At 37.3% G+C, this 26,244-nt stretch overlaps 1 protein-coding gene across 9 annotated transcripts in view; it reads right to left on the bottom strand.

The window, feature by feature from the left end:
* Window positions 1-26,244, bottom strand: part of EYA3 (EYA transcriptional coactivator and phosphatase 3) — a 104,812-nt gene that overhangs the window by 65,325 nt on the left and 13,243 nt on the right. For 4 of the 9 annotated variants that reach the window (XM_082677397.1, XM_082677405.1, XM_082677406.1 and 1 more), the window contains exons 2-3: window positions 17,377-17,423; window positions 2,262-2,362 (exon numbers count right to left, since the gene is read on the bottom strand). In XM_082677397.1, the coding sequence (XP_082533523.1) occupies window positions 2,262-2,294 (33 nt within the window). In that variant the 5' untranslated portion in view covers window positions 2,295-2,362; window positions 17,377-17,423. Of the gene's footprint in view, window positions 1-2,261; window positions 2,363-3,988; window positions 4,173-6,003; window positions 6,086-17,376; window positions 17,424-26,244 lie in introns of those variants that run through there. The other 5 variants (XM_082677400.1, XM_082677402.1, XM_082677401.1 and 2 more) reach the window with 4 other exon arrangements.

Genomic DNA, 26,244 nt, shown 5'->3' with positions numbered 1-26,244 from the left:
CTAAATAAACAATTACCCTATGTTACGTTGCTTCACCTTGCCTGTGGAAACCTCAATTAAGGCTGTAGCCTATGCATTCTCTTACAATTCCCCTATGCATCTCTGCCTCCTGAATGACACTGGTGCTCACCCCTGTGACCCTGTGTGGTCTGCTACATCTCTCATCTCTAAGAGAAATGTAACATGAAATTTAAAAAAAAAATAAATTTATTTATTTATTTGGCTGCGTTACGTCTTCGTTGTTGCACATGGGCTTTCTCTAGTTGCGGTGAGCAGGGGCTACTCTTCGTTGTGGTGCACGGGCTTCTCATTGTGGTGGCTTCTCTCGTAGCAGAGCACAGGCTCTAGGCTTCCAGGCTTCAGGAGTCGTAGCACACAGACTCAGTAGTTGTGGCACACAGGCTTAGTTGCTCCGCGGCACGTGGGAGCTTCCTGGACCAGGGCTCAAACCAGTGTCCCCTGCAGTGGCAGGCGGATTCTTAACCAGTGTGCCACCAAGGAAGTCCAAACTTTCTTTTTTCTTCTTTTTTTCAATGGCACTGACCTCTTCATGTAGTCACTCAATCACCTTTATAAATTTATAAATTAAGACCCAGGTACAAATCAATTAAAAAAAAAAAGATGCCTCATGACAATCACCATTTATAGTCAACAGAAAATTTGTGGGTTTAAAAAAAATTTTTTTTTTAGTATTTAAAAAAAAATTTCTTTTTTTAATTTTTTGGCCACATCACTTGGCTTGTGGGATCTCAGTTCCCAACCAGGGATCGAACCCAGGTCCCTGGCAGTGGAAGCACAGAGTCCTAGTGACTGGACTACCAGGGAATTCCCAGAAAATTCGTTTTTAAAGCACTTTAATTTCTTAACTCTCTCTGAAGTAACGATCAGATTTTGCACATCATATTATAGATACTGAACAGAACAGCAAACAAATGAAGCAGAGAGGAAAAAATGACTCACCAGCAGGTCAGCTTCACAATTCTCATTACCTTAAATAGGTAAGGAGTGACTAACAACAATACTCATTTCAACAGTATGTCAACACTTACATAAGTCTTCTGAAACTATGACTAGACCTTTGTCTTACTATATTAAAAACTCAATGACAGAATCTTCTTTGGTACATTTAGTGTCTCTAATTCAGCTATTTGTTCTTATAGTGTATATCTTAGATACACCGCTGAGGATGATTTTTAACCCTACCATTTCCCTGATTATTAATGTTCCACCAGGGATATGGGATGACATTTTAAATGTTTCAGAAGGTCCTTTTACCAACTGCTTATGTCTTCCTAGTTTTATACTTAAGTGAGGGGCTAAAAGACTAATAGCAAAAGAATCACCAGTATGCACCAGTATGTCTCAACATAAAGTAAAATATTAAAAATGTATCACTGATGTAAAGAATACATCTAGAACATGAAAAACATACCCTATTATCTGCTTTCAAAATTCAAAGTTTTTTAGGTTGGATTTTCATAGGGAGGTAAACATGTACCACTCTATATTCTCTCTTAATATAAAATGCAAGAGGCTCATTCAGGAGAGCAAATTGAATAGCAAATTGAATCAGTATTTATCTAATTTCAGAAAAAGAAGGTCAAGCCAAAAGGAAAAGATTCTTTAACACAAAAGTATCTTAATAGAATGATTACTATTACCTTCCTTTTTTAAATGCTAAGGGTCAAAAAACACCGGAAAAAACAAAAAAGCCATGGCAAGGCAATAAATCTGTATCACTTGGGGACATTTAAAATGATTTTATTTATTTATGTTAAATATTTAAAAGAAATTAAGAATTCAACCTATTCTCAAGGGTCTTATCTATTTTTAAGAATTAGCTAGTGGTCAAATTATACTTTCTTCAACTACTACTACTACTTTAAAAAAATTAAGTCAGGGAAATTTAGGTAATGATAAAACTAGATTTTCTGGCAGAAATGGTATATACTGTTTGGTAAATAGATGTCCTCTTTTATTTTCTAAAAACTGTAAGAGTAGCCATTGCTTTTTTTAAATGACACTTCTAAAGACAATATTTATTTTGTAATGCTGAATTTTCTAAGCAAGTCCTTGGCATTAAGTTAGCAAAATATGAATTTAGGAACACAGAACATCGTTTCTTAGAAGGAAAGTATTAAGGAGTCCTTTCCTTAATTTTATTTCTGATTTAGAATCTGTAGTACAACTGAATAATATTTAACATCTCTTAAGATTAGCTTTTCTACAATCAACTTTAAATTGTTAAAGGAAATACTTACTGGTTGCTCTGGTAAATCTTGCTCTTCTTCCATGAGGACCAATATTTCTTTATTACACTTATGTGACGGGACTGCAAGTGTCTCTCAGCAGTCTTCACAGTCTATTTAAAAAAGAGGGGGGATTCAAAACTTTATGTACTCTTAAAGCATTATCATTGAGGCCATCAGAGAATAATTTTAAAAATATTTTGCTACCTCAATCTTTCTACGTGAGCTCCAATCTCAAAATCTCAAATCTGCACGTGGCTTTTCAAAATGGACATACTGCACCAAGTCAGGATAGGTTTACACAATGACTTTTATAATTCCTTGCAAAAGCCAACACGTGGAGCCACTTCTGCTGTACTTAAAACATGGTTACTATAGTGCCCAACGCATTAAACGCTTTATAGCAGCCATGTGCAATTAACTAAAACACAACTTTTTTTAGAATTAGGGTTACATTAAAAAATGATAAAAACTAGCTTAGCCAGTCAAGAAGTTATGATAACATCTAACCTGCTTTAATGGGGAACATTTACATAACTGTTAACACACAATCACTTTAAATAGGGCACACTGGAATATCAAATAAATACTTTTGCAACCAACTATCTGTATATATGTAATCAGCTTAAAGGAAAACTCAACTCTTCTGGATCTATCTTAATAATGCAAATAAATAAGTAAAGTGAAACACTGAATTTTAGAATTAAGGAAAATAATCATGTAGAGCTAGGACCCAATTTATCCTGAAATAGCTCCACTACATGTATTGCCTAGTCAATTATTTAAGCAAAATCTTTACCTTCTCAGACCCTGCTCTTCCTGCCCTGGTTTTCAAACTAAAAAAGAGAACTAGGACTCTAAGCCCCACATTTACTGGTAAGAACACCTTATTGTGCCCTGCTGCCGAGTGAGACAGAAAGATGTTAGAAAACTAAATAATTATAAAAACTATAAACTCCATTTCTATTTAACAAAAATGAAAGTAGCACTTCTCCAAAACAGATGTGATTGTTTATGCATTTAATTAAGCTCACACCTGTTTTCACTTATTTTACCAACCACTGTAACCAACTTAACAGACAAAGCTAAAGCAAGTATAGAATCTTATTGCAGAAGTAATGAATAAAAAGGGAAATGAAAAACTTCACTTATACCAATTTACCACCACTCCACTAATACTCCTCTATTCTGGTGTAATACAACACACTTTATTTTAGAGTCACACTCTAGAATGGGAAAAGGAGAGAAAACACATATAGGGGACACAATCAGACGCAAAAGTGTCCACCTCTGACACAGCTTTCCTCCCTGCCCTGATCTAGAATGTCAAAAGAAAAAAAAATTTAAAGGTCAGAAGAACTTGATGCTCAATGCACTCACGTGTAACTCATACACAGAGCCTCAAAAGCTAAGTTTTCATACTACGTGACGTAGATAACTAGTACTGCAGAATTACAGCAGGCAATAACTAAAGCTCACAGGAGCTATCTTCCCTGCATTTGTTTTGCTCTACTCACAAGAGCACAACCAATGTGACGTGAAACTGATTCACAATTGTGAAAGATGAACTGTTTGTTTTACCAGCTTATATCTGTTTTAGCTTTAAAATGAAATGTCTTGTCTTTATGGGATTTTAACAGTGTCAATGTACATAATGTATTTAATACATATATGATTTCATCCCAAAAGAAAAAGCAAACTAGGGTCAAATCATTAGAGAAATGTAATGCCTTTAATACCTCATTTGTTAAACTTTTGTGTGACCAGATCTCTTCTAAACAAAAAGTGATAATATCCCAGGTTTTACTCAATTGAAAGCCATAACTGTAATGACTGCAATCTCTAATTAGTAGATTCTCAGCAAAGGAGAAGGAAGGGATATTCTTTCTCATGGAGGAAGGGTTATAAATCTACACCTAAACAAGAGGAAAGTAAGAAAAATTGTGTTAAAAAAAAAAGAAAAAAAAGGTACTAATAACATGTCCTTTAATTTTTGTTTTAAACACAGAAATGAATTTATTTTAAAAATATGAACAATGTTAAAGGAGAACATAGATTTTTTTATAAATCAAAAGGGGTCATGGGTTTTATTTATTATTATTATTTTTTTTTTTGCAGTACACGGGCCTCTCACTGTTGTGGCCTCTCCTGTTGCGGAGCACAGGCTCCGGACGCGCAGGCTCAGCGGCCATGGCTCACGGGCCCAGCCGCTCCGTGGCATGTGGGATCTTCCCGGACCAGAGCACGAACCCATGTCCCCTGCATCGGCAGGCAGACTCTCAACCACTGCGCCACAAGGGAAGCCCGGTCATGGGTTTTAAAAGGTAAGAAATACTACTCTTAATAGTGGGGAAATAAATTCTCAAGCCATATAAAACAAAATGTTAAAATCTTGAATTTTGTTTCTTAGGAATATGGTAATATTACAGTGATTTTATAACAGAAAGGGAACAGCTTTCTATTTTTCTTGAGATAAATTCTATAAGTTGAAAGAAAACCTTCTTTAAGGGAAAAGATTGGAAGACATTCTTTTCTACCTCTATTTCTTCTTTGAAAATAAGCACCTTCTGTTGTTTCCATCTTAAAAATCACCTTTACCTTCTTCATTTTTCAATTTAGGGAAAGAAAAGGTCACAGATAATTTCTACATTTGGAAAAAAACCTTAAAAAAATCAAGTAATTAATCAATGACCACCAATAATTTTGATAATTTTAAAACAAAAAAAAAGGCAACCTACAAAGGATGCATATGATTTATTACAGAATTTCTGGGATTCTACTGGCAACATGTGATATATGTGAAGTTTGTAAACATACATTCTGGTACACTTGTATATAAAATATATTAATAATGACTATAAATTATGTAATTCCATTACAACATGCATCTAAGATACTACTTTCCATCAATATAGGATTCTTCCTTCCTTCCAATATTTTGTAATGTCAAACACCTAAAATATACTAGATAAAAGAATGCAAATATTTATCATGCTTCTAGCATTTATCAATGTGATAATAAAACTTTTAATATTAAGATCTTACACCATTTTCTATAAGTGGCACATGCTTACAATCAAAAGTCACATTTAATAACCACCAGATGAAAGTGTTATATAACACAGACAAGGTGCTCCAGTACTGGATAATAAAAAAAAAGTACAGAATTACCATACAAACCTTAGTTTTCTCACTTCCATGTACTAGTTCTAGAGTTTAATTGTGTATTTTGATATTTTCTTACCATTAATATAACCTGACACTGACAATGGCTCAAGATGGTGGAATAGAAAGACATGCGCATACACCCTCTTGCGAGAGCACCACAATCACAACTAACTGCTCAACAATCATCAACGGGAAGACACCGGAACTCACCAAAAAAGATACCCACATCCAAAGATAAAGGAGAAGCTGTAATGAGACGTTAGGAGGGGCGCAATCACAATAAAATCAAATCCCGTAACTGCTGGGTGGGTAACTCACAGACTGGAGAACACTTACACCACAGAAGTCCACCCACTGGAGTGAAGGTTCTGAGTCCCACGTCAGGCTTCCTAACCTGGGGGTCCAGCACCAGGATGAGGAATTCCCACAAAATCAGACTTTGAAGGCTAGCGGGATTTGACTGCAGAATTTTGACAGGACTGGGAGAAACAGAGGCTCCACTCTTGGAGGGTACACACAAAGTAGTGTGTGCATCAGGACCCAGGGGAAGGAGCACTGACCCCATAGGAGACTGAACCAGACCTACCTGCTAGTGTTGGAGGGTCTCCTGCAGAGGCGGGGGGTGGCTGTGGCTCACCGCGGGGACAAGGACACTGGCAGCAGAAGATCTGGGAAGTATTGCTTGGTGTGAGCCCTCCCGGAGTCCACCATTAGCCCCACCAAAGGGCCTACAGGCTCCAGTGCTGGGACAGCTCAGGCCAACCAACCAACAGGGAGGGAACTCAGCCCAACCCATTAGCAAACAAGCAGATTAAAGTTTTACTGAGCTCTGCCCACCAGAGCAACACCCAGTTCTACCCATCACCAGTCTCTCGCATCAGGAAGCTTGCAAAGGCTTGTAGATAGCCTCATCCACCAGAGAGCAGACAGCAGAAGCAAGAAGAACTAAAATCCTACAGCCTGTGGAAAGAAAACTATACTAACAGAAAGACAGACAAAATGAAAAGGCAGAGGACCATGTACCAAATGAACAATAAAACCCCAGAAAAACCACTAAATGAAGTGGAGATAGGCAACCTTCCAGAATAAGAATTCAGAATAATGACAGTGAAGATGATCCAGGACCTCAGAAAAAGAATGGAGGCAAAGATCGAGAAGATGCAAGAAATGTTTAACAAAGACTAGAACAATTAAAGAACAAATACCGAGAAGAATTAAAAAACAAACAAACAGAGATGAACAATACAATAACTGAAATGAAAAATACACTAGAAGGAATCAATAGCAGAATAACTGAGGCAGAAGAACGGATAAGTGACCTGGAAGACAGAATGGTGGAATTCACTGCTGCAGAACAGAATAAAGAAAAAAGAATGAAAAGAAATGAAGACAGCCTAAGAGACCTCTGGCACAACATTAAATGCAACAATATTCACATTATAGGGGTCCCGGAAGGAGATGGGAGAGAGAAAGGACCCAAGAAAATATCTGAAGAGATTACAGTCAAAAACTTCCCTAACATGGGAAAGGAAATGGCCACCCAAGTGCAGGAAGTGCAGAGAGTCCCAGGAAGGGTAAACCCAAAGAGAAACACACTGAGGCACATAGTTATCAAACTGACAAAAATTAAAGACAAAAAACATTATTGAAAGCAGCAAGGGAAAAAACGACAAATAACATACAAGGGAACTCCCATACGGTTAACAACTGATTTCACAGCAGAAACTTTAAAAGCCAGAAGGGAGTGGCAGGATATATTTAAAGTGATGAAAGGGAGGAACCTACAACCAAGATTACTCTACCCGGAAAGGATCTCATTCAGATTCGATGGAGAAATCAAAAGCTTTACAGACAAGCAAAAGCTAAGAAAATTCAGCACCACCAAACCAGCTCTACGACAAATGCTAAAGGAACTTCTCTAAGTGGGAAACACAACAGAAGAAAAGGACCTACAAAAACAAACCCAAAACAATTAAGAAAATGGTACTAGGAACATATATATCGATAACTAGTTTAAAAGTGAATGGATTAAAGGCTCCAACCAAAAGACACAGGCTTGCTGAATGGATACAAAAACAAGGCCCATATATATGCTGTCTACAAGAGACCCAGTTCAGATCTAGGGACACATACAGACTGAAAGTGAGGGGATGGAAAAAGATATTCCATGCAAATGAAAATCAAAAGAAAGCTGGAGTAGCAATACTCATATCAGATAAAACAGACTTTAAAATAAAGAATGTTACAGGAGACAAGGAAGGACACTATATAATGATCAACAGATCAACCCAAGAAGAAGATATAACAATTACAAATATATATGCACCCAACACAGGAGCACCTCAATACATAAGGCAACTGCTAACAGCTATAAAAGAGGAAATCGACAGTAACACAATAATACTGGGGGACATTAACACCTCACTTACACCAATGGACAGATCATCCAGACAGAAAATTAATAAGGAAACACAAGCTTTAAATGACACAATAGACCAGATAGATTTAATTGATATTTATAGGACATTCCATCCAAACACAGCAGATTACACTTTCTTCTCAACTGCGTACAGAACATTCTCCAGGACAGATCACATCTTGGGTCACAAATCAAGCCTTGGTAAATTTAAGAAAAAGGAAAACGTATCAAGCATCTTTTCTGACCACAACGCTATGATATTAGAAATCAATCACGGGAAAAAAACGTAAAAAACACAAACACATGGAGGCTAAACAATACGTTACTAAAACCAAGAGATCACTGAAGAAATCAAAGAGGAAACCCAAAAGATACCTAGAGACACATGACAATGAAAACACGACAATCCAAAACCTATGGGATGCAGCAAAAGCAGTTCTAAGAGGGAAGTTTACAGCAATACAAGCCTACTGCAAGAAACGAGAAATCTCAAACAATCTAACTTTACACCTAAAGGAACTAGAGAAAGAAGAACAAAGAAAACCCAAAGTTAGCAGATGGAAAGAAATCATACAGATCAGAGCAGAAATAAATGAAATAGAAACAAAGAAAACAATAGCAAAGATCAATAAAACTAAAAGCAGGTTGTTTGAGAAGATACACAAAATTGATAAACCATTAGCCAGACTCATCAAGAGGGAGAGGACTCAAATCAATAAAACTAGAAATGAAAAAGGAGAAGCTACAATAGACACCGCAGAATACAAAGCATCCTAAGAGACTACTATAAGCAACTCTATGCCAATAAAATGGACAACTTGGAAGAAATGCACAAATTCTTAGAAAGGTATAACCTTCCAAGACTGAACCAGGAGAAACAGAAAATATGAACAGACCAATCACAAGTAATGAAATTGAAACTGTGATTAAAAATCTTCCAACAGGGCTTCCCCGGTGGCGCAGTGGTTGAGAGTCCGCCTGCCGATGCAAGGGACATGGGTTTGTGCCCCGGTCCGGGAAGATAAAAATCCATGTGGTCATCTCAACAGACGCAGGAAAAGCTTTTGACAAAATTCAACACCCATTTATGATAAAAACTCTCCAGAAAGTGGGCATAGAGGGAACCTACCTCAACATAATAAAGGCCATATACAACAAACCCGCAGCAAACATCATTCTCAATGGTGAAAAACTGAAAGCATTTCCTCTAAGATCAGGAACAAGACAAGGATGTCCACTCTCACACTATTATTCAACATAGTTTTGGAAGTCCTAGCCATGGCTATCAGAGAAGAAAAAGAGATAAAAGGAATACAAATTGGAAAAGAAGAAGTCAAACTGTCACTGTTTGCAGATGACATGATACTATACATAGAGAATCCGAAAGATGCCACCAGAAAACTACTAGAGCTTGTCATTGAATTTGGTAAAGTAGCAGGATACAAAATTAATGCACAGAAATCTCTTGTATTCCTATACACTAACAATGAAAGATCAGAAAGAGAAATCAAGGTAACAATCCCATTCACCACTGCAACAAAAAGAATAAAATACCTAGGAATAAACCTACCTAAGGTGGTAAAAGACCTGTACTCAGAAAACTATAAGACACTGATGAAAGAAATCAAGGATGACAGAAACAAGATGGAGAGATATACCATGTTATTGGATTGGAAGAATCAATATTGTGAAAATGACTGTATTACCCAAAGCAATCTACAGATTCAATGCAATCCCTATCAAATTACCAATGGCATTTTTTACAGGACTAGAACAAAGATATCTTAAAATTTGTATGGAGACACAAAAGACCCCAAATAGCCAAAGCAATCTATAGGGGAAAAAATGGAGCTGGAGGAATCAGACTCCCTGAATTCAGACTACACTACAAAGCTACAGTAATCAAGACAATATGGTACTGGCACAAAAACAGAAATATAGATCAATGGAACAGGAAAGAAAGCCCAGAGATAAACCCACACACCTATGGTCAACTAATCTATGACAAAGGAGGCAAGAATATACAATGGAGAAAAGACAGCCTCTTCAATAAGTGGTGCTGGGAAAACCACTGGGACAGCTACATGTAAAAGAATGAAATCAGGACACTCCCTAACACAATACACGAAAATAAACTCAAAATGGATTAGAGACCTAAATGCAAGACCGGACACTACAAAACTCTTAGAGGAAAACATAGGAAGAACACTCTTTGACATAAATCACAGCAAGATCTTTTTTGATCCACCTCCTAGAGTAACGGAAATAAAAACAAAAATAAACAAATGGGTCCTAATGAAATTTAAAAGCTTTTGCACAGCTACAGAAACTATAAACAGGATGAAAAGACAACCCTTAGAATGGGAGAAAATATTTGCAAATGAATCAACAAAGGATTAATCTCCAAAATATATAAACAGCTCCTGCAGCTCAATATTAAAAAAACCAAACAACCCAATCCAAAAATGGGCCGAAGACCTAAATAGACATTTCTCCAAAGAAGACATACAGATGGCCAAGAAGCACATGAAAAGCTGCTCAACATCACTAATTATTAGAGAAACACAAATCAAAACTACAATGAGGTATATCACCTCACACCGGTCAGAATGGCCATCATCAAAAAATCTACAAACAATAAATGCTGGAGCGGGTGTGGAGAAAAGGGAACCCTCTTGCACTGTTGGTGGGAATGTAAATTGATACAGCCACTATGAAGAACAGTATGGAAGTTTCTTCAAAAACTATAAATAGGATTACCATATTACCCAGCAATCCCACTACTTGGCATATACCCAGAGAAAACCATAATTCAAAAAGAGTTATGCACCACAATGTTCATTGCAGCACTATTTACAATAGCCAGGACATGGAAGCAACCTAAATGCCCAGTGATAGATGAATAGATAAAGAAGATGTGGTACATATATACAGTGGAACATTACTCAGACATAAAAAGGAAAGAAATTGGGTCATTTGTAAAGCCGTGGATGGATCTAGAGACTGTCATACAGAGTGAAGTAAGTCAGTAAGAGAAAAACAAATATCATATCTCAACACATATATGTAGAATCTAGGAAAACGGTACAGATGAACCAGTTTGCAAGGCAGAAATAGACACACAGATGTAGAGAACAAACGTATGGACACCAAGAGGGAAAGCGGGGTGGGGTGAGGGGGGCAGTGGTGGTGGTATGAATTAGGCGATTGGGAATGACATATATACACTAATATGTATAAAATAGATAACTATTATATAAAATAGATAACTAATAAGAAGAACCTGCTGTATAAAAAAAATAAAATAAAATTCAAAAAATATGTATATAACCTGCCATAATTCTACATTCAATGAGATTCATCTTTTGAAATATCCAATAATATAATGGCTTGACATAGAAGTGGAAAGTGGATACTTAATGTAGTGTAAATGAATATAATTTTAACTTAGTCAAACAGCCAATGAAATAACATAACATACTCTGAGTTAACTTTTTGTTTTAAGTACCTTCAAGGCATTTGGATAGTAATGTCTTTTCATAATTTTCTAGTTTCAATTCTTACTGTTGGCTTCTAAATACAGCTGTTTTACCACCTTTTTTGGAGAGAATTTATTAGTATCCACATGCCTTCACGGGCAGAAGTCTGGGAAAACCTGTAACTGAGCACAGAAATAGTATTTCCTAACTTCACATTTCCCGACCTGCAAATACTAACAATGAAAAAATAGGAATTTTGGTTTGTTTGAAAAGATCACATAATTTTAAACATTGTGATTGCACACGCTCATAAAGCAGGATTCTTTTGTAATATGACAGTCATAATTTTTATTTTTAATACTTAAAAATTACAAGGGAAATAAAAAGTAACAAATATTTTATTTCAAAATTCTCATTAGATTCCTACCTCAAAATTTCTGTTTTGTACCAATTTCAACATACTATTTACCCTGTAATTATAAATGGTCACAAGCAAGAACTTAGATTACTTCAATATGTTCTTATAGCTCTTAAGTATAGGAAGGGGAAATATATATACTGTGTATATACATATTTATATTTTAAAACACAGAATAAACGTCAAATTGTTTTCAATGAAAGCAAAGTATACATCACTCTTAATTACAACATCACGAGAAGTGTCAAAATAGAGCAGAACAGTCTCATTATAGGTCCTAGAAGGGGAATTTGCATATGGCAAAGTGTGCACAGAGATATTCAGGAGTTAACTGAATATCTTTTTTTTTTTTTTTTGCGGTACGCGGGCCTCTCACTGTTGTGGCCTCTCCCGCTGCGGAGCACAGGCTCCGGACGCGCAGGCTCAGCAGCCATGGCTCACGGGCCCAGCCGCTGCGCGGCACGTGGGATCATCCCGGACCGGGGCACGAACCCGCATCCCCTGCAATGGCAGGTGGACTCCCAACCACTGTGCCACCAGGGAAGCCCTAACTGAATATCTTTTGTTCAGCTGTAAGTAGAAAACAGGTAGCTCATAAATTTGACCATTGACTACACTGTATTTTAGAAGTCTATTTACTACCCCCTTCCAAAGCCTTATATGTATTTTTAGAGCACACCACAGAAAAGGCTACAGAAGTTTCCCTGGGGAAAATGAACAGCACGTTTCCCAAAATTAAATATATCTCAACAATAGTTATAAACAACAGTAGCCTGAAGAAGGTATCAAAAAAGTAGTATATCATCACTTATGATTTTTATTAATATGTGGATTACTTTAGGATATAAAAGAAGTAGGTAATTAGCAAATGTTTACCATGGTGTCCTCAAATATAATTATATGTATGCCTTGAAGAATAAAAACAAAGAGCAAAATACCCTGTTCTAGGTGGCTTGAAGAAAACTACTTCAAGTATTATTATTCAACAATAACTGATTCTTCTAAAGAGGATCTATTAATTAATTCAGAAACAAGTGTCCTAACACCCAAAGTACCAAACATAAAGCCTAAAGATATCTCTTCAAAATAAATTCTATTTTATAAACTAGGAGGCCTCATAAAGCATAATCGGAAAAGATGTCAGGAAAATGATTTCAAAACGTAAGAAAACATTTCTATGGTCTCTTGCAGAACAGTACTTAGTAGTGTCAGTGGGGATGATACTAAATACTAATTTGGGCTTCACAATCTATAGAACACTTACAATAGGTTTCAAACAAGAAGTAAACAAAGGTTTATTCCAATACCTACAAATTTCTTACTGAAAATTAGGCAAAAATAATAATGAACATCTTGGAGGAGAATAACAGAGGCAATTAAGGAAGATCTGCCCTACACCAGTCTTTAAAATCAATTACAGTGGGGAGGATATGAGACCTATCATTTACTGAGCATATAAAATCCACCAGGTATTTTTACATTCGTTGCCTTACTTAATTTTATCTCGTCAGCCATTTTAAAACACAACTGGTACCATCCTCATACTATGGACAGGGCAACTGGGATTCAGAGACTTAAACAATCTGCCTGAGGATAAGAGCAATCATGTTTTCAGACTAAAGTAGAAATATATCAAATAAAGACAATAGAGGAGAGTGCTGATGGCTGTGCAACATTGTGAATGTACTTAATGCTACTGAATGGTATACCTAAAAGTGGTTAAAACTGTTTATTTTGTTATGTATACTTACCACAAGAAAAAAAAAACTACAAAAAGACCCCTGAGACTAGAAAGAGCAAAATAATGACCAAATCCAAAAAGTGCTCATAAGTGGAGAAAATCATTATTTAAAAAATATTGTCAGGGGGGCTTCCCTGGTGGCGCAGTGGTTGAGAGTCCACTTGCCGATTCAAGGGACACGGGTTTGTGCCCCAGTCCGGGAAGATCCCACATGCCGCGGAGTGACTGGGCTCGTGAGTCATGGCCACTGAGCCTGCGTGTCCAGAACCTGTGCTCTGCAATGGGAGAGGCCACAACAGTGAGAGGCCCGCGTACCGCAAAAAAAAAAAAAATATTGTCAGGGGGCTTCCCTGGTGGCGCAGTGGTTAAGAATCCGCCTGCCAATGCAGGGGACACAGGTTGGATCCCCGGTCTGGGAAGATCCCACATGCCACAGAGCAACTAAACCCATGTGCCACGACTACTGAGCCCATGAGCCACAACTACTGAAGCCTGCAAGCCCTAGAGCCCACGAGCCACAACTACTGAAGCCCGTGCGCCTAGAGCCTGTGCTCTGCAACAAGAGAAGCCACTGCAATGAGATGCCCATGCACTGCAACAAAGAGTAGCCCCCGCTCGCCTCAACTAGAGAAAGCCCGCGCACAGCAACGAAGACCCAATACAGCCAAAAATAAATAAAATTTTTAAAAAATGGTCAGAAAAACTGAATATCAATGTGGAGAAAAACATAACCACACCATACACTATGAGTAATTCTAAATATATGAAAAACCAATAAGCTTGCAAATAATTCTGGAGAAAACAGAAGAGCATATTTATTGCATCTGTGGGAAAGAGATAAAATTTGGGGCAATGAAGGAAAGCATAAGCAACAAATTGACAGATCTGGTTATGTAAAACACACTTTCATGCAGTGAAAAAATACAAATCTAAAATTAAAAGGATATAACAGGGCTTCCCTGGTGGCGCAGTGGTTGGGGGTCCGCCTGCCGATGCAGGGGGCGCAGGTTCGTGCCCTGGTCCAGGAGGATCCCACATGCCGCGGAGCGGCTGGGCCCGTGGGCCATGGCCACTGAGCCTGCGCGTCCGGAGCCTGTTGCTCTGCAGCGGGAGAGGCCACAGTGGTGAGAGGGCCGCGTACCGCAAAAAAAAAAAAACAAAACAAACAAACAAAAAAAGGATATAACAAATGGAAGCAATGCCTGCAATAATTATGACAGATAAAGCTTAATGTCTACAATATAAATCCAACCAGGGCTTCCTTGGTAGCTCAGTGGTTAAGAATCCGTCTGCCGGACTTCCCTGGTGGCACAGTGGTTAAGAATCTGCCTGCCAATGCAGGGGACACGGTTTCAAGCCCTGCTCCGAAGATCCCACATGCCATGGAGCAACTAATCCCCTGTGCCACAAATACCAAGCCTGCTCTCTAGAGCCCGCAAACCACAACTACTGAAGCCTGTGTGCCCAGAGCCTATGCTCCGCAATAAGAGAAGCCACTTCAATGAGAAGCCCACACACCGCAACAAAGAGTAGCCCCCACTTGCCACAACTAGAGAAAGCCCGCATACAGCAACAAAGATCCAACTCAGCCGAAAATAAAAATAAATAAATTAATTTTTTAAAAAATCTGTCTGCCTATGCAGGGGACACAGGTTTGAGCCCTGGTCCAGGAAGATCCCACATGCCACGGAGCAACTAAGCCCATGAGCTACAACTACTGAGCCCATGTGCTGCAACTACTGAAGCCCATGTGCCTAGAGTCCATTCTCCACAACAAGAGAAGCCACTGCAATGAAAAAGCCCACACATCACAACGAAGAGTAGCCCCCGCTCGCCGCAACTAGAGGAAACCTGCGTGCAACAACGAAGACCCAACACAGCCAAAAATAATAAATAAAATAAAAATAAATTTTAAAAATAAAAAATAAAATAAACCCAACCAGTTCAACATTTACTGCTCATCTGTTATGCGGCAAATGATGACTAACATACACATCCATCAAAGGATACAAACAGTTGAAGTAACAACCAAGATCAAATCAGCACTTTGGAAAAAAGATTCTCACTAACTGAATAAATTTTAATACTTTTAAGATACCACTTCACACGTATTAAATTACCAAAAATAAATCTAAACAATAAAACCTAAAGTTATGTGGGCCATAAGAAGAAAAGAAATATTCAGGCACTGCTGTAAAATTGTATGTATATTCAGATTGTTCTCTGGTTAGAGTATAAAAGAGGTCATAAAATTGCCCATGGCCTGAATAATTTTTCTTGGATTTTCCCCCCAAAATTAAATAGAAGAGTAAAAAGCTAACTCTATTTTAAAAATTGAGTAAGTTTCTTGTTCACAGTAATGAAAAATTAGAAACAACCAACATGTGGAGAATGATTTATCTAAGCTGTAATTCTATATTCTATATTAAATGAAACTGCAATCTATTTCAATAAAAGCTCATTTAAAAGATGAAAAAAAAGGTAAGATTTTACATTAATTACAGCATAATAATAATACCTTAAATAGTTTAATAAAAATCAAAAGTAGGGCTTCCCTGTTGGTGCAGCAGTTAAGAATCCACCTGCCAATGCAGGGGACACGGTTTCGAGCCCTGCCTGGTCCAGGAAGATCCCACATACCGTGGAGCAACTAGGCTCGTGCACCACAACTACTGAGCCTGAGCTGTAGAGCCCATGAGCCACAACTACTGAAACTGCGTGCCACAACTACTGAAGCCCGCATGCCTAGAGCCCGTGCTCCGCAACAAGAGAAGCCACCACAATAAGAAGCCTGCACACCACAACAGAGTAGGCCCCACTCGCCACAACTAGAGAAAGCCCACGCGCAGCAATGAAGACCCAACGCAGCCAAAAATATAGATATACAGATAGATAGATAGATAGAATTGAGCACACGACCCTCCCTTTTAAAATTACATTCCTAATATTAACTTAAGCTATTTACTCCTTTTCTTTCATTAAATCTCAAACTATTCTGTTACATTAGTTTGACCTCATGGTCATACTCTTGAAAGTTTTAAAATGTTTTAAATTTATAAACTCAAAACTTCTTTTTCACTACTGTTAACTGGTACTTTAAGGACTGTCTAAAAATCCTAAGAAGATTCTTCTTTTAAGCTACTTTTTAATTTCTTGTACAATCTAGCAAAAATAACAATTTGATTTTTCTTTATAGCCATAAGTCTTTAATTTACAAGATACAAACTTCGATCTATTGTTAATGAAACAGGTAATTTTAATTATACAGGATATAAAAATAAATTATTTTACCATTTCTAGTCAGAGATGAGTATCATGGTTTTGGAAAAACAAAATATCTCCTAACCTACCAAAACCTCAAAGTCATTAGTGAAAGAGTTCCCTACTTCATTATTAATTAATAATTAAGAATTCTTCAAAACTACTTCTCTGACCCTTACTGTGTTCTATAAATCTGGCAGTTAACAATTCTGTCAAAACTACTAATTTTCCTTTGGTCCTAAGATTCCTGTGGAATCTTGATCCTAAATTCCACAATGGCAGAGGCCGCCTTCTTTTTAGTATCTGAGAGCACATAGCAGGCAATCAATAAATATTTGTTCAATCAAGTATAATTTCTAGGCTCTTGATTCCTCTAAATATCTACTTAAAACCAGTTCATTAAGAACCTTCAATATATTTAGAGGCACAAAGAATTCAAAACTTCACTTTTCTCATTTCTCACCAGGAATGCCTAAGTCTTTAATTCTTTACAAGGTTTTATTAACTAATTTGAAGAACATCATTTTGAAGTCTGTGTTAAGTGAAAAGTTCCCTTCAAAAAAAAAAAAGGACTGATATGCTTTAAATCAAATCTTAATATCACATACATAACAAGGGATCACAACACACGCACTACTTACTTAGAGGTGAGGAGTTAGGAGACCTTAAGTTTCGGCCCCTTAATAGGCTGAGAAAGGAAGGAGGGAAGGAATGAAGGAAAAGAGGGAGGGAGGGAGGGAGGGAGGGAGGGAGGGAAGGAGGGAGGGTGGAGAGAGAGAGAGATCAAGTATGAAATCACCTTCCCCAAACACAAATATACACAGCTATCATGAAACATTTCTGGCCAAAGATGGGTCCGCATCCTAATCCCCAGAACCCATAAATGTTACCTAATTTGGAATAAAGAGTCTTTGCAGATGTATTTAAGGATTCTGAGATGAGCAGATTATCCCGGATTATCTGGGTAGGCCATAAATGCCATCTTAAGAGAAAGGCAGAGAGAAATTTAACACCCACACACATACAATGAGGGGAAGGCGATACAAATATGGAGGCAGAGACTGGAGTGATATGGCCAAAGAATGCCAGCAGCCACTAGAAGCTGGAATAGGCAAGGAACGGATTCTACCCCTAGAGCCTATGGAGGGAGTGCAACCCTGCCAACACCATGATTTTAGACCTCTGGCCTCCAGAACTGTGAGAGGATAAATTTCTGTTGTTTTAAGCCTCCAAATTTGTGGCAATTTATTATGGCACCCACAGGAATCTAATACTATTTGTAAAGAAGTTTATTTTGTTTTTCATTCGTTTTTGCTATTACCTCTCAGCTTGGGTTTGTTGGCCATCTGGCCACTGAATGAAACACATAAGCTGAAAACAAAGGTAGGAAATGAAGAAAAGTATGTAAATAAGACGACAGAACATGATTATACATACAGTTGCAAAAATGCTTCCAAACATTAAGAAGAATAAAAAGCTTTCCAAATAATTGGACAGTTTGCCTAACAGAACTGTCATATTACAAAATTAGCATTTTCCTGCTTTCACTCTGGGTCAAATCCTAAATTTATAGTTGAAGAAATTTCCAGGTAACATAGTAAAATTGGCAGTCCCAAGTGTTTCATGGATCTTGAGACATCTTAGTGATCCATCTAATGCTCTGAGAACAAACAAGTATTAGTATCTGTAAGATAGCATTTAAAACCAGCACACAATCACTGTACTGGACTATCTGATGTGTTCTGCCTGGGGAAAAAAAAATACTGCTAGAGCTAAACCTGAAAGATAATCAAGTCCTCCTTTCCAGCTGGTCTTGATTTAACTTTCTTAGGCACACCATGCCTCAAGACTGAAGCTCATATTTTTCTATTTTGATTGACTGAAGTTCCTATTTTGTATTTCTTTCATGAAGTCATTTTGTGATATCTATAGAGTAGTATGCTTCTTCATAAAAGCATTTACTCAACATTTAACTTAAAATTTTGTTAACACTGTGCTAAGCACTGTATTAAGAACATTAATAAACAGATTACAGAATGATACTGGATAATCAGAAATTTTTGTCATTAGAAAAACATGACTTTTCTAACTAAGCAAATACCTCTTTTTGGAGGGGGCATATACTTCTTTCTTTGGAGCTTCCTTTTTTGTTTTTCTTGAATAGAGCCCTAGAATTCTTCCTCAACATAAAATATTCATAGAATATCTGAAACCAGAAGAAAAACACTAAAATAAAATAAAGGGTAGAATATGCCAGGTGTTTTAAGACATATTCTGAAAGAAATCATAATTAGTGTGTTTTGGCTGCTTTCAAAATTTTATGTCAGTGTTGAAAATGCCATTTAACTAAACACTAAAATGTATATATCAGAGTAAAAATATAAAGGCTTCATTAATTTAACCAATAAAAGCTGTTAATGCTAACTTCAAGCAACAAAGTAAACAAGAAGAGTAAATTTTAGGAACTTACTCTTTTTCTTGATAAAGACTCTTAATTGAAACAATTTTCCCAGAGGCTATTATTTTCTGGTTGGTCTAAAATGAAGGGATCAAATCTACAGAGGCCAGCAATCTCAAACTCTGGAATCTCCTCTGAATGCAACTCAAAAAGGACGATACACAAATTAAACTTAATCACTAAAAAAAAGTATACGCTTTCCAAACAAACTTCAGGGTAATGTTATCAAAGTTTTTTAAAAAAATGATATTTTAATTTAAATTGCATTAAACACATAAATTAATTTAGGAGGAAATGATGAGTTTACAATATTGTGTTCTCCTATCTAATAACACAGTATGTATTTCCAGTTACTTAATCTTTTTTTAAAAACATCTCTTAGCAGATCCTCTATGTTTCTTTATGTTGGCATTTTATCTTTTCATTTGTTATATTTTTCATTTCTAAAGAAGTTATTTTTTATATATAGGATAGTTGTTGATATTGGTACATTAATTTTGTAAACTCCCATGTTACCAAAGTCTCTTATTGTTTCTAACAATGAGAATAGTAAGATGGTTGATTCTTGAGTTTCACGTATATATTTTCCCCAGCTGCATAAAAATAGCTCCTCTTTCCCCAATATTAACTTCTTTATTTTTTGTTCTTACCTAATGATATTGGCTTACACCTCCACTATAATATTAAGTAACAGTGCTAATTGTTGGGCATCCTTTTCTTGTTCCTCACATTAATAAAAATACATCTAGCATACCACTACTAAGCATGACATTGGTCAAGTGCTTTTTTGGCATCCAAAAAAATGACCATCTGGTTTTTCTCTTGACTATTAATATAGCATATTACTAGATTTCCTAATATTGAACCACATATACATTTGGTTCAGAGATGAAACTCTGGCATTGTAGAATATTATTTTAATGTACTGTTGAATCTATTTTCTAGTACTGAATTTATGATGTTCAATAACTGCTTTTAATTGTTTTAAATGAACACCCTGAGAGGGGAAAAGCTATTTGTACAGGGTGAGCTCCACTCAGGTCAAATATAGTCTTGAGAATGAGGTCTTTCAAGGAACCTCCAGACAGGTCAAATAATGACAATTTTCTGGGAACAGGGCTGTGAAGGAGCTCCAATCTTGTTCTGCCCCTTCCAATGGCTTCCAGGTTGCTAGTTCTCACCATGACTGGGGGCTGCTGTTTTCCAAGGCTACTATGGAGCTGGAGAGAGGAGAATGGGAACAATGCAAGCTAAAATGCTATACAAAGTTCACTGTTTTTGCCGAGATTCAGCCATTTTTCTTGAATAAATGTTCAGATTGCTGCAAGCCTGTATTAATTTTCAGAGTCCTGAAAGAGTTGATTCTGACTATTTTTGCCAGTATTCTCACTGCTTTTACGAAGAATTTTCAGAAGTTCTTACTCTGCCATTATTGTTGACATCCTTTGCATTTCAATTCAGCTCAATCTTTATACTTATTAATTTGCTATTCACACTTTCTCATTCTTAAAATTTCAATATTTACATTTATTTCCTTTTTCATTTCCTCTGAAATTACTAATGATGCTTATCTTTAAAATCTCCTTCAGTTTATACTATTCACTATTTTCTTTAGTGTTGGAAGCATTTCGTACCTCTCTTGCATAGAATTAATTTTTCTTAAATGGCCAGTAAGTCTAGGTTAGTAGTTCATATTTGCAGTCAGGAATTTCTTTTTTTTTTTTTAAATAAATTTATTTATTTATTTATTTTTGGCTGCGTTGCTTCTTCATTTCTGCGTGCAGGCTCTCTCTAGTGGCAGCGAGTGGGGGCTACTCTTCGTTGCAGCATGCAGGGTTCTCATTGCGGTGGCTTCTCTTGTTGCAGAGCATGGGCTGAAGGCGTGCACCCTTCAGTAGCTGTGGCACGCGGGCTTCAGTAGTTGTGGCTCACGGGCTCTAGAGCGCAGGCTCAGTAGTTGTGGTGCACAGGCTTAGTTGCTCTACGATATGTGGCATCTTCCTGGACCAGGGCTTGAACCCATGTCGCCTGCATTGGCAGGTGGATTCTTAACCACTGTGCCACCAGGGAAGCCCCAGGAATTTCAACTAAACAGTGTATCCTCAGAGTGGGTGAGAATCTTTGTTCGTATATTATTATATGCAGGTTCTAGTTATATACATCCACTTCTAGTAACCATGGAAGAGGGGTGAAATATGCAGTTAGGCAGTGTCGGCAGGTCACCTGCTTTCTGGATATGAATTCTTTCCTCTTCTGAACATCACATAAATTACTAGGGATATCACTTGTCTCCCACGCCAGGACTCTAACTTTAGAGACTAGCTATCATAGCTTTATCTGGGGGAGAAACACTTCGTAGCTAGCTACTCACTTTGCTTTTTGCTTCCGCTGCTTTTGGGTGGAAATCTATAGTTGCTTCAGGCTGTGCCTGCTTCTTTCTCTAACCTCCAAATTAATTCATTCACTTACAAAATATTTATTGAGTGTCTACTACGTGCCAGGCACTAGTTTAGATACTGGGAATTCAGTGATGAACACAAAGTCCCTAGTCTCAAGGAACTTATATTCCAAGAGGAAGATAAACAAATACATAAGGTAATACAATTTCACAAAGTAATAATGCTTTTCTTTTTAGATCTTTTTTCTTGATGTGGACCACATTTAAAGTCTTTTATTGAGTTTGTTGTAATATTTTTTCTGTTTTCTGTTTTGGTTTTTTGGCTGCAAGGCACGTGGGATCTTAACTCCCTGACCAAGGATTGAACCTACATCCCCTGAATTGGAAGGCAAAGTCTTAACGACTGAACCAGGGAAGTCCCCAAAGTAATAATACTTTGGAAAATAAAACAAAGGAAGGAGTCCCTTCCATCAGGAAGCTTGCACAAGACTCTCAGATAGCCTCATGCACAAGAGGACAGACGGCAGAAGCAAGAAGAACTACAATTCTGCAGCCTGTGGAAGGAAAACCACATTCACAGAAAGACAGACAAAATGAAAAGGCAGAGGACTTTGTACCAGATGAAGGAATGAGATAAAACCCCAGAAAAACAACTAAATGAAGTGGAGATAGGCAACCTTCCAGAAAAAGAATTCAGAATAATGACATTCAACATGATCCAGGACCTCGGAAAAAGAATGGAGGCAAAGATTGAGAAGATGCAAGAAACGTTTAACAAAGACCTAGAAGAATTAAAGAACAAACAAACAGAGATGAACAATACAGCAACTGAAAAATACACTAGAGGGAATCAATAGCAGAATAACTGAAGCAGAAGAACGGATAAGGGACCTGGAAGACAGAAGGGTGGAATTCACTGCAGCAGAACAGAATAAAGAAAAAAGAATGAAAAGAAATGAAGACAGCCTAAGAGACCTCTGGCACAACATTAAACGCAACAACACTCACACGATAGGGGTCCCAGAAGGAGGAGAGAGAGAAAGGACCCAAGAAAATATTTGAAGAGATTACATTCAAAAACCTTCCCTAATATGGGAAAGGAAATAGCCACCCAAGTCCAGGAAGCTCAGAGAGTACCAGGCAGGATAAACGCAAGGAGAAACATGCCAATGCACATAGTAATCAAATTGACAAAAAGTAAAGACAAAAAAAATTATTGAAAGCAGCAAGGGAAAAACAACAAATAACATACAAGGGAACTCCCATAAGGTTAACTAACAGCTGATTTCTCAGCAGAAACTCTACAAGCCAAAAGGGAGTGACAGGATATATTTAAAGTGATGAAAGGGAGGAACCTACAACCAAGATTACTCTACCCGGAAAGGATCTCATTCAGATTCGATGGAGAAATCAAAAGCTTTACAGACAAGCAAAAGCTAAGAAAATTCAGCACCACCAAACCAGCTCTACGACAAATGCTAAAGGAACTTCTCTAAGTGGGAAACACAAGAGAAGAAAAGGACCTACAAAAACAAACACAAAACAATTAAGAAAATGGTACTAGGAACATACACATCGATAATTACCTTAAAAGTGAATGGATTAAATGCTTCAACCAAAAGACACAGGCTTGCTGAATGGATACAAAAACAAGGCCCATATATATATATGCTGTCTACAAGAAACCCACTTCAGACCTAGGGACATATACAGACTGAAAGTGAGGGGATGGAAAAAGATACTCCATACAAATGGAAATCAAAAGAAAGCTGGAGGGGCTCCCCTGGTGGCACAGTGGTTGTGAGTCTGCCTGCCGATGCAGGGGACATGGGTTCGTGCCCCGGTCCAGGAAGATCCCACATGCTGCGGAGCGGCTGGGCCCCTGAGCCATGGCCGCTGAGCCTGCGAGTCCAGAGCCTGTGCTCCGCAACGGGAGAGGCCACAACAGTGAGAGGCCCGCGTACCGCAAAAAAAAATTTAAAAAAATTAAAAAAAAAGAAAGCTGGAGTAGCAATACTCATATCAGATAAAATACACTTTAAAATAAAGAATGTTACAAGAGACAAGGAAGGACACTATATAATGATCAACGGATCAATCCAAGAATAAGATATGACAATTATAAATATATATGTACCCAACACAGGAGCACCTCAATTCATGAGGCAACTGCTAACAGCTATAAAAGAGGAAATTGACAGTAACACAATAATAGTGGGGGATTTTAACACCTCACTTACACCAATGGACAGATTATCCAGACAGAATATTAATAAGGAAACACAAGCTTTAAATGACACAATAGACGTGATAGGTATAACTGATATCTATAGGACCTTCCATCCGAAAACAGCAGATTACACTTTCTTCTCAAGTGCGCACAGATCATTCTCCAGGACAGATCACATCTTGTATCACAAATTTAACAAAACTGAAATCATATCAAGCATCTTTTCTGACCACAACGCTATGAGATTAGGAATCAATCACAGGAAAAAAACGTAAAAAACATAAACACATGAAGCCTAAACCATACGTTATTAAATAACCAAGAGATCACGGAAGACATCAAAGAGGAAATCAAAAAATACCTGGAGACAAATTACAATGAAAACAGGACAATCCATAACCTATAAGATGCAGAAAAAGCAGTTCTAAGGGGGGAAGTTTATAGCAATAGAAGCCTACCTCAAGAAACAAGAAAAATCTCAAATAAACAATCTAACTTTACACCTAAAGGAACTAGAGAAAGAAGAACAAACAACACCCAAAGTTAGTAGAAGGAAAGAAATCTAAAAGGTCAGAGCAGAAATAAATGAAATAGAAACAAAGAAAACAATACCAAAGATCAATAAAACTAAAAGCTGGGTTTTAGAGAAGATAAACAAAACTGATAAACCTTTAGCCAAACTCATCAAGAAAAAGAGAGAGGTCTCAAATCAATGAAATTAGAAATGAAAAAGAAGTTATAATGGACACCACAGAAATACAAAGCATCATAAGAGACTACTACAAGCAATTCTGTGCCAATAAAATGGACAACCTGGAAGAAATGCACAAGTTCTTGGAAAGGTGTAACCTTGCAAGACTGAACCAGGAAGAAACAGAAAATGTGATCAGACCAATCACAAGTAATGAAATTGAAACTATAATTTAAAATTTTCCAACAAACAAAGTCCAGGACCAGATGCCTTCACAGGTGAATTCTATCAAACATTTAGAGAAGAGCTAACACCCATCCTTCTCAAACTCTTCCAAAAAATTGCAGAGGAAGGAACACTCCCAAACTAATTCTATGAGGCCACCATCACCCTGATACCAAAACCAGACAAAGATACTACAGAAAAAGAAAATTACAGATCAATATCACTCATGAATATAGATGCAAAAATTCTCAACAAAATACTAGCAAACAGTCCAAGAACACAGTAAAAGGATCATACACCGTGATCAAGCGGGATTTATCCCAGGGATGCAAGCATTCTTCAATATATGCAAATTAATCAATGTGATACACCACATTAACAATTTGAAAAATAAAATCCATGTGGTCATCTCAACAGATGCAGGAAAAGCTTTTGACAAAATTCAACACCCATTTATGATAAAAACTCTCCAGAAAGTGGGCATAGAGGGAACCTACCTCAACATAATAAAGGTCATATACAACAAACACACAGCACACATCATTCTCAACGGTGAAACACTGAAAATATTTCCTCTAAGATCAGGAACAAGACAAGGACGTCCACTCTCACCACTATTATTCAACATAGTTTTGGAAGTCCTAGCCAAGGCAATCAGAGAAGAAAAAGAAATAAAAGGAATACAAATTGGAAAAGAAGAAGTAAACCTGTCACTGTTTGCAGACGACATGATACTATACATAGAGAATCCTAAAGATTTCACCAGAAAACTACTAGAGCTAATCAAAGAATTTGGTAAAGTTGCAGGATACAAAATTAATGCACAGAAATCTCTTGCATTCCTATACATTAATGACGAAAAGTCTGAAAGAGAAATTAAGGAAACACTCCCACTTACCACTGCAGCAAAAAGAATGAAATACCTAGGAATAAACCTACCTAGGGAGACAAAAGACCTATATGCAGAAAACTACAAGACATTGATGAAAGAAATTAAAGATGATACACACAGATGGAGAAGTATACCATGTTCTTGGATTGGAAGAATCAATACTGTGAAAATGACTATACTCCCCAAAGCAATCTACAGATTCAATGCAATCCCTATCAAATTACCAATGGTATTTTTTACAGAACTAGAACAAAAAATCTTAAAATTTGTATGGAAACACAAAAGACCCCGAACAGCCAAAGCAGTCATGAGTGAAAAAAACAGAGCTGGAGGAACCAGACTCCCTGACTTCAGACTATACTACAAAGCTACAGTAATCAAGACAATGTGGTTCTGGCACAAATACAGAAATACAGATAAATGGAACAGGATGGACAGTCCAGAGATAAACCCATGCACCTATGGTCAACTAATCTATGACAAAGGAGGTAAACATATACAATGGAGAAAAGACAGTCTGTTCAATAAGTGGTGCTGGGAAAACTGGACAGCTACATGTAAAAGAATGAAATTAGAACACTCCCTAACACCATACACAAAAATAAACTGAAAATG

The sequence above is a fragment of the Grampus griseus genome, assembly GCF_964374135.1.
Source record: "Grampus griseus genome assembly, chromosome: 1".
NCBI classification, from domain to species: Eukaryota; Metazoa; Chordata; class Mammalia; order Artiodactyla; family Delphinidae; genus Grampus; species Grampus griseus.
Note: the sequence above shows the minus strand (reverse complement) of the source record. Positions and strands in the feature narration are given on the sequence as shown.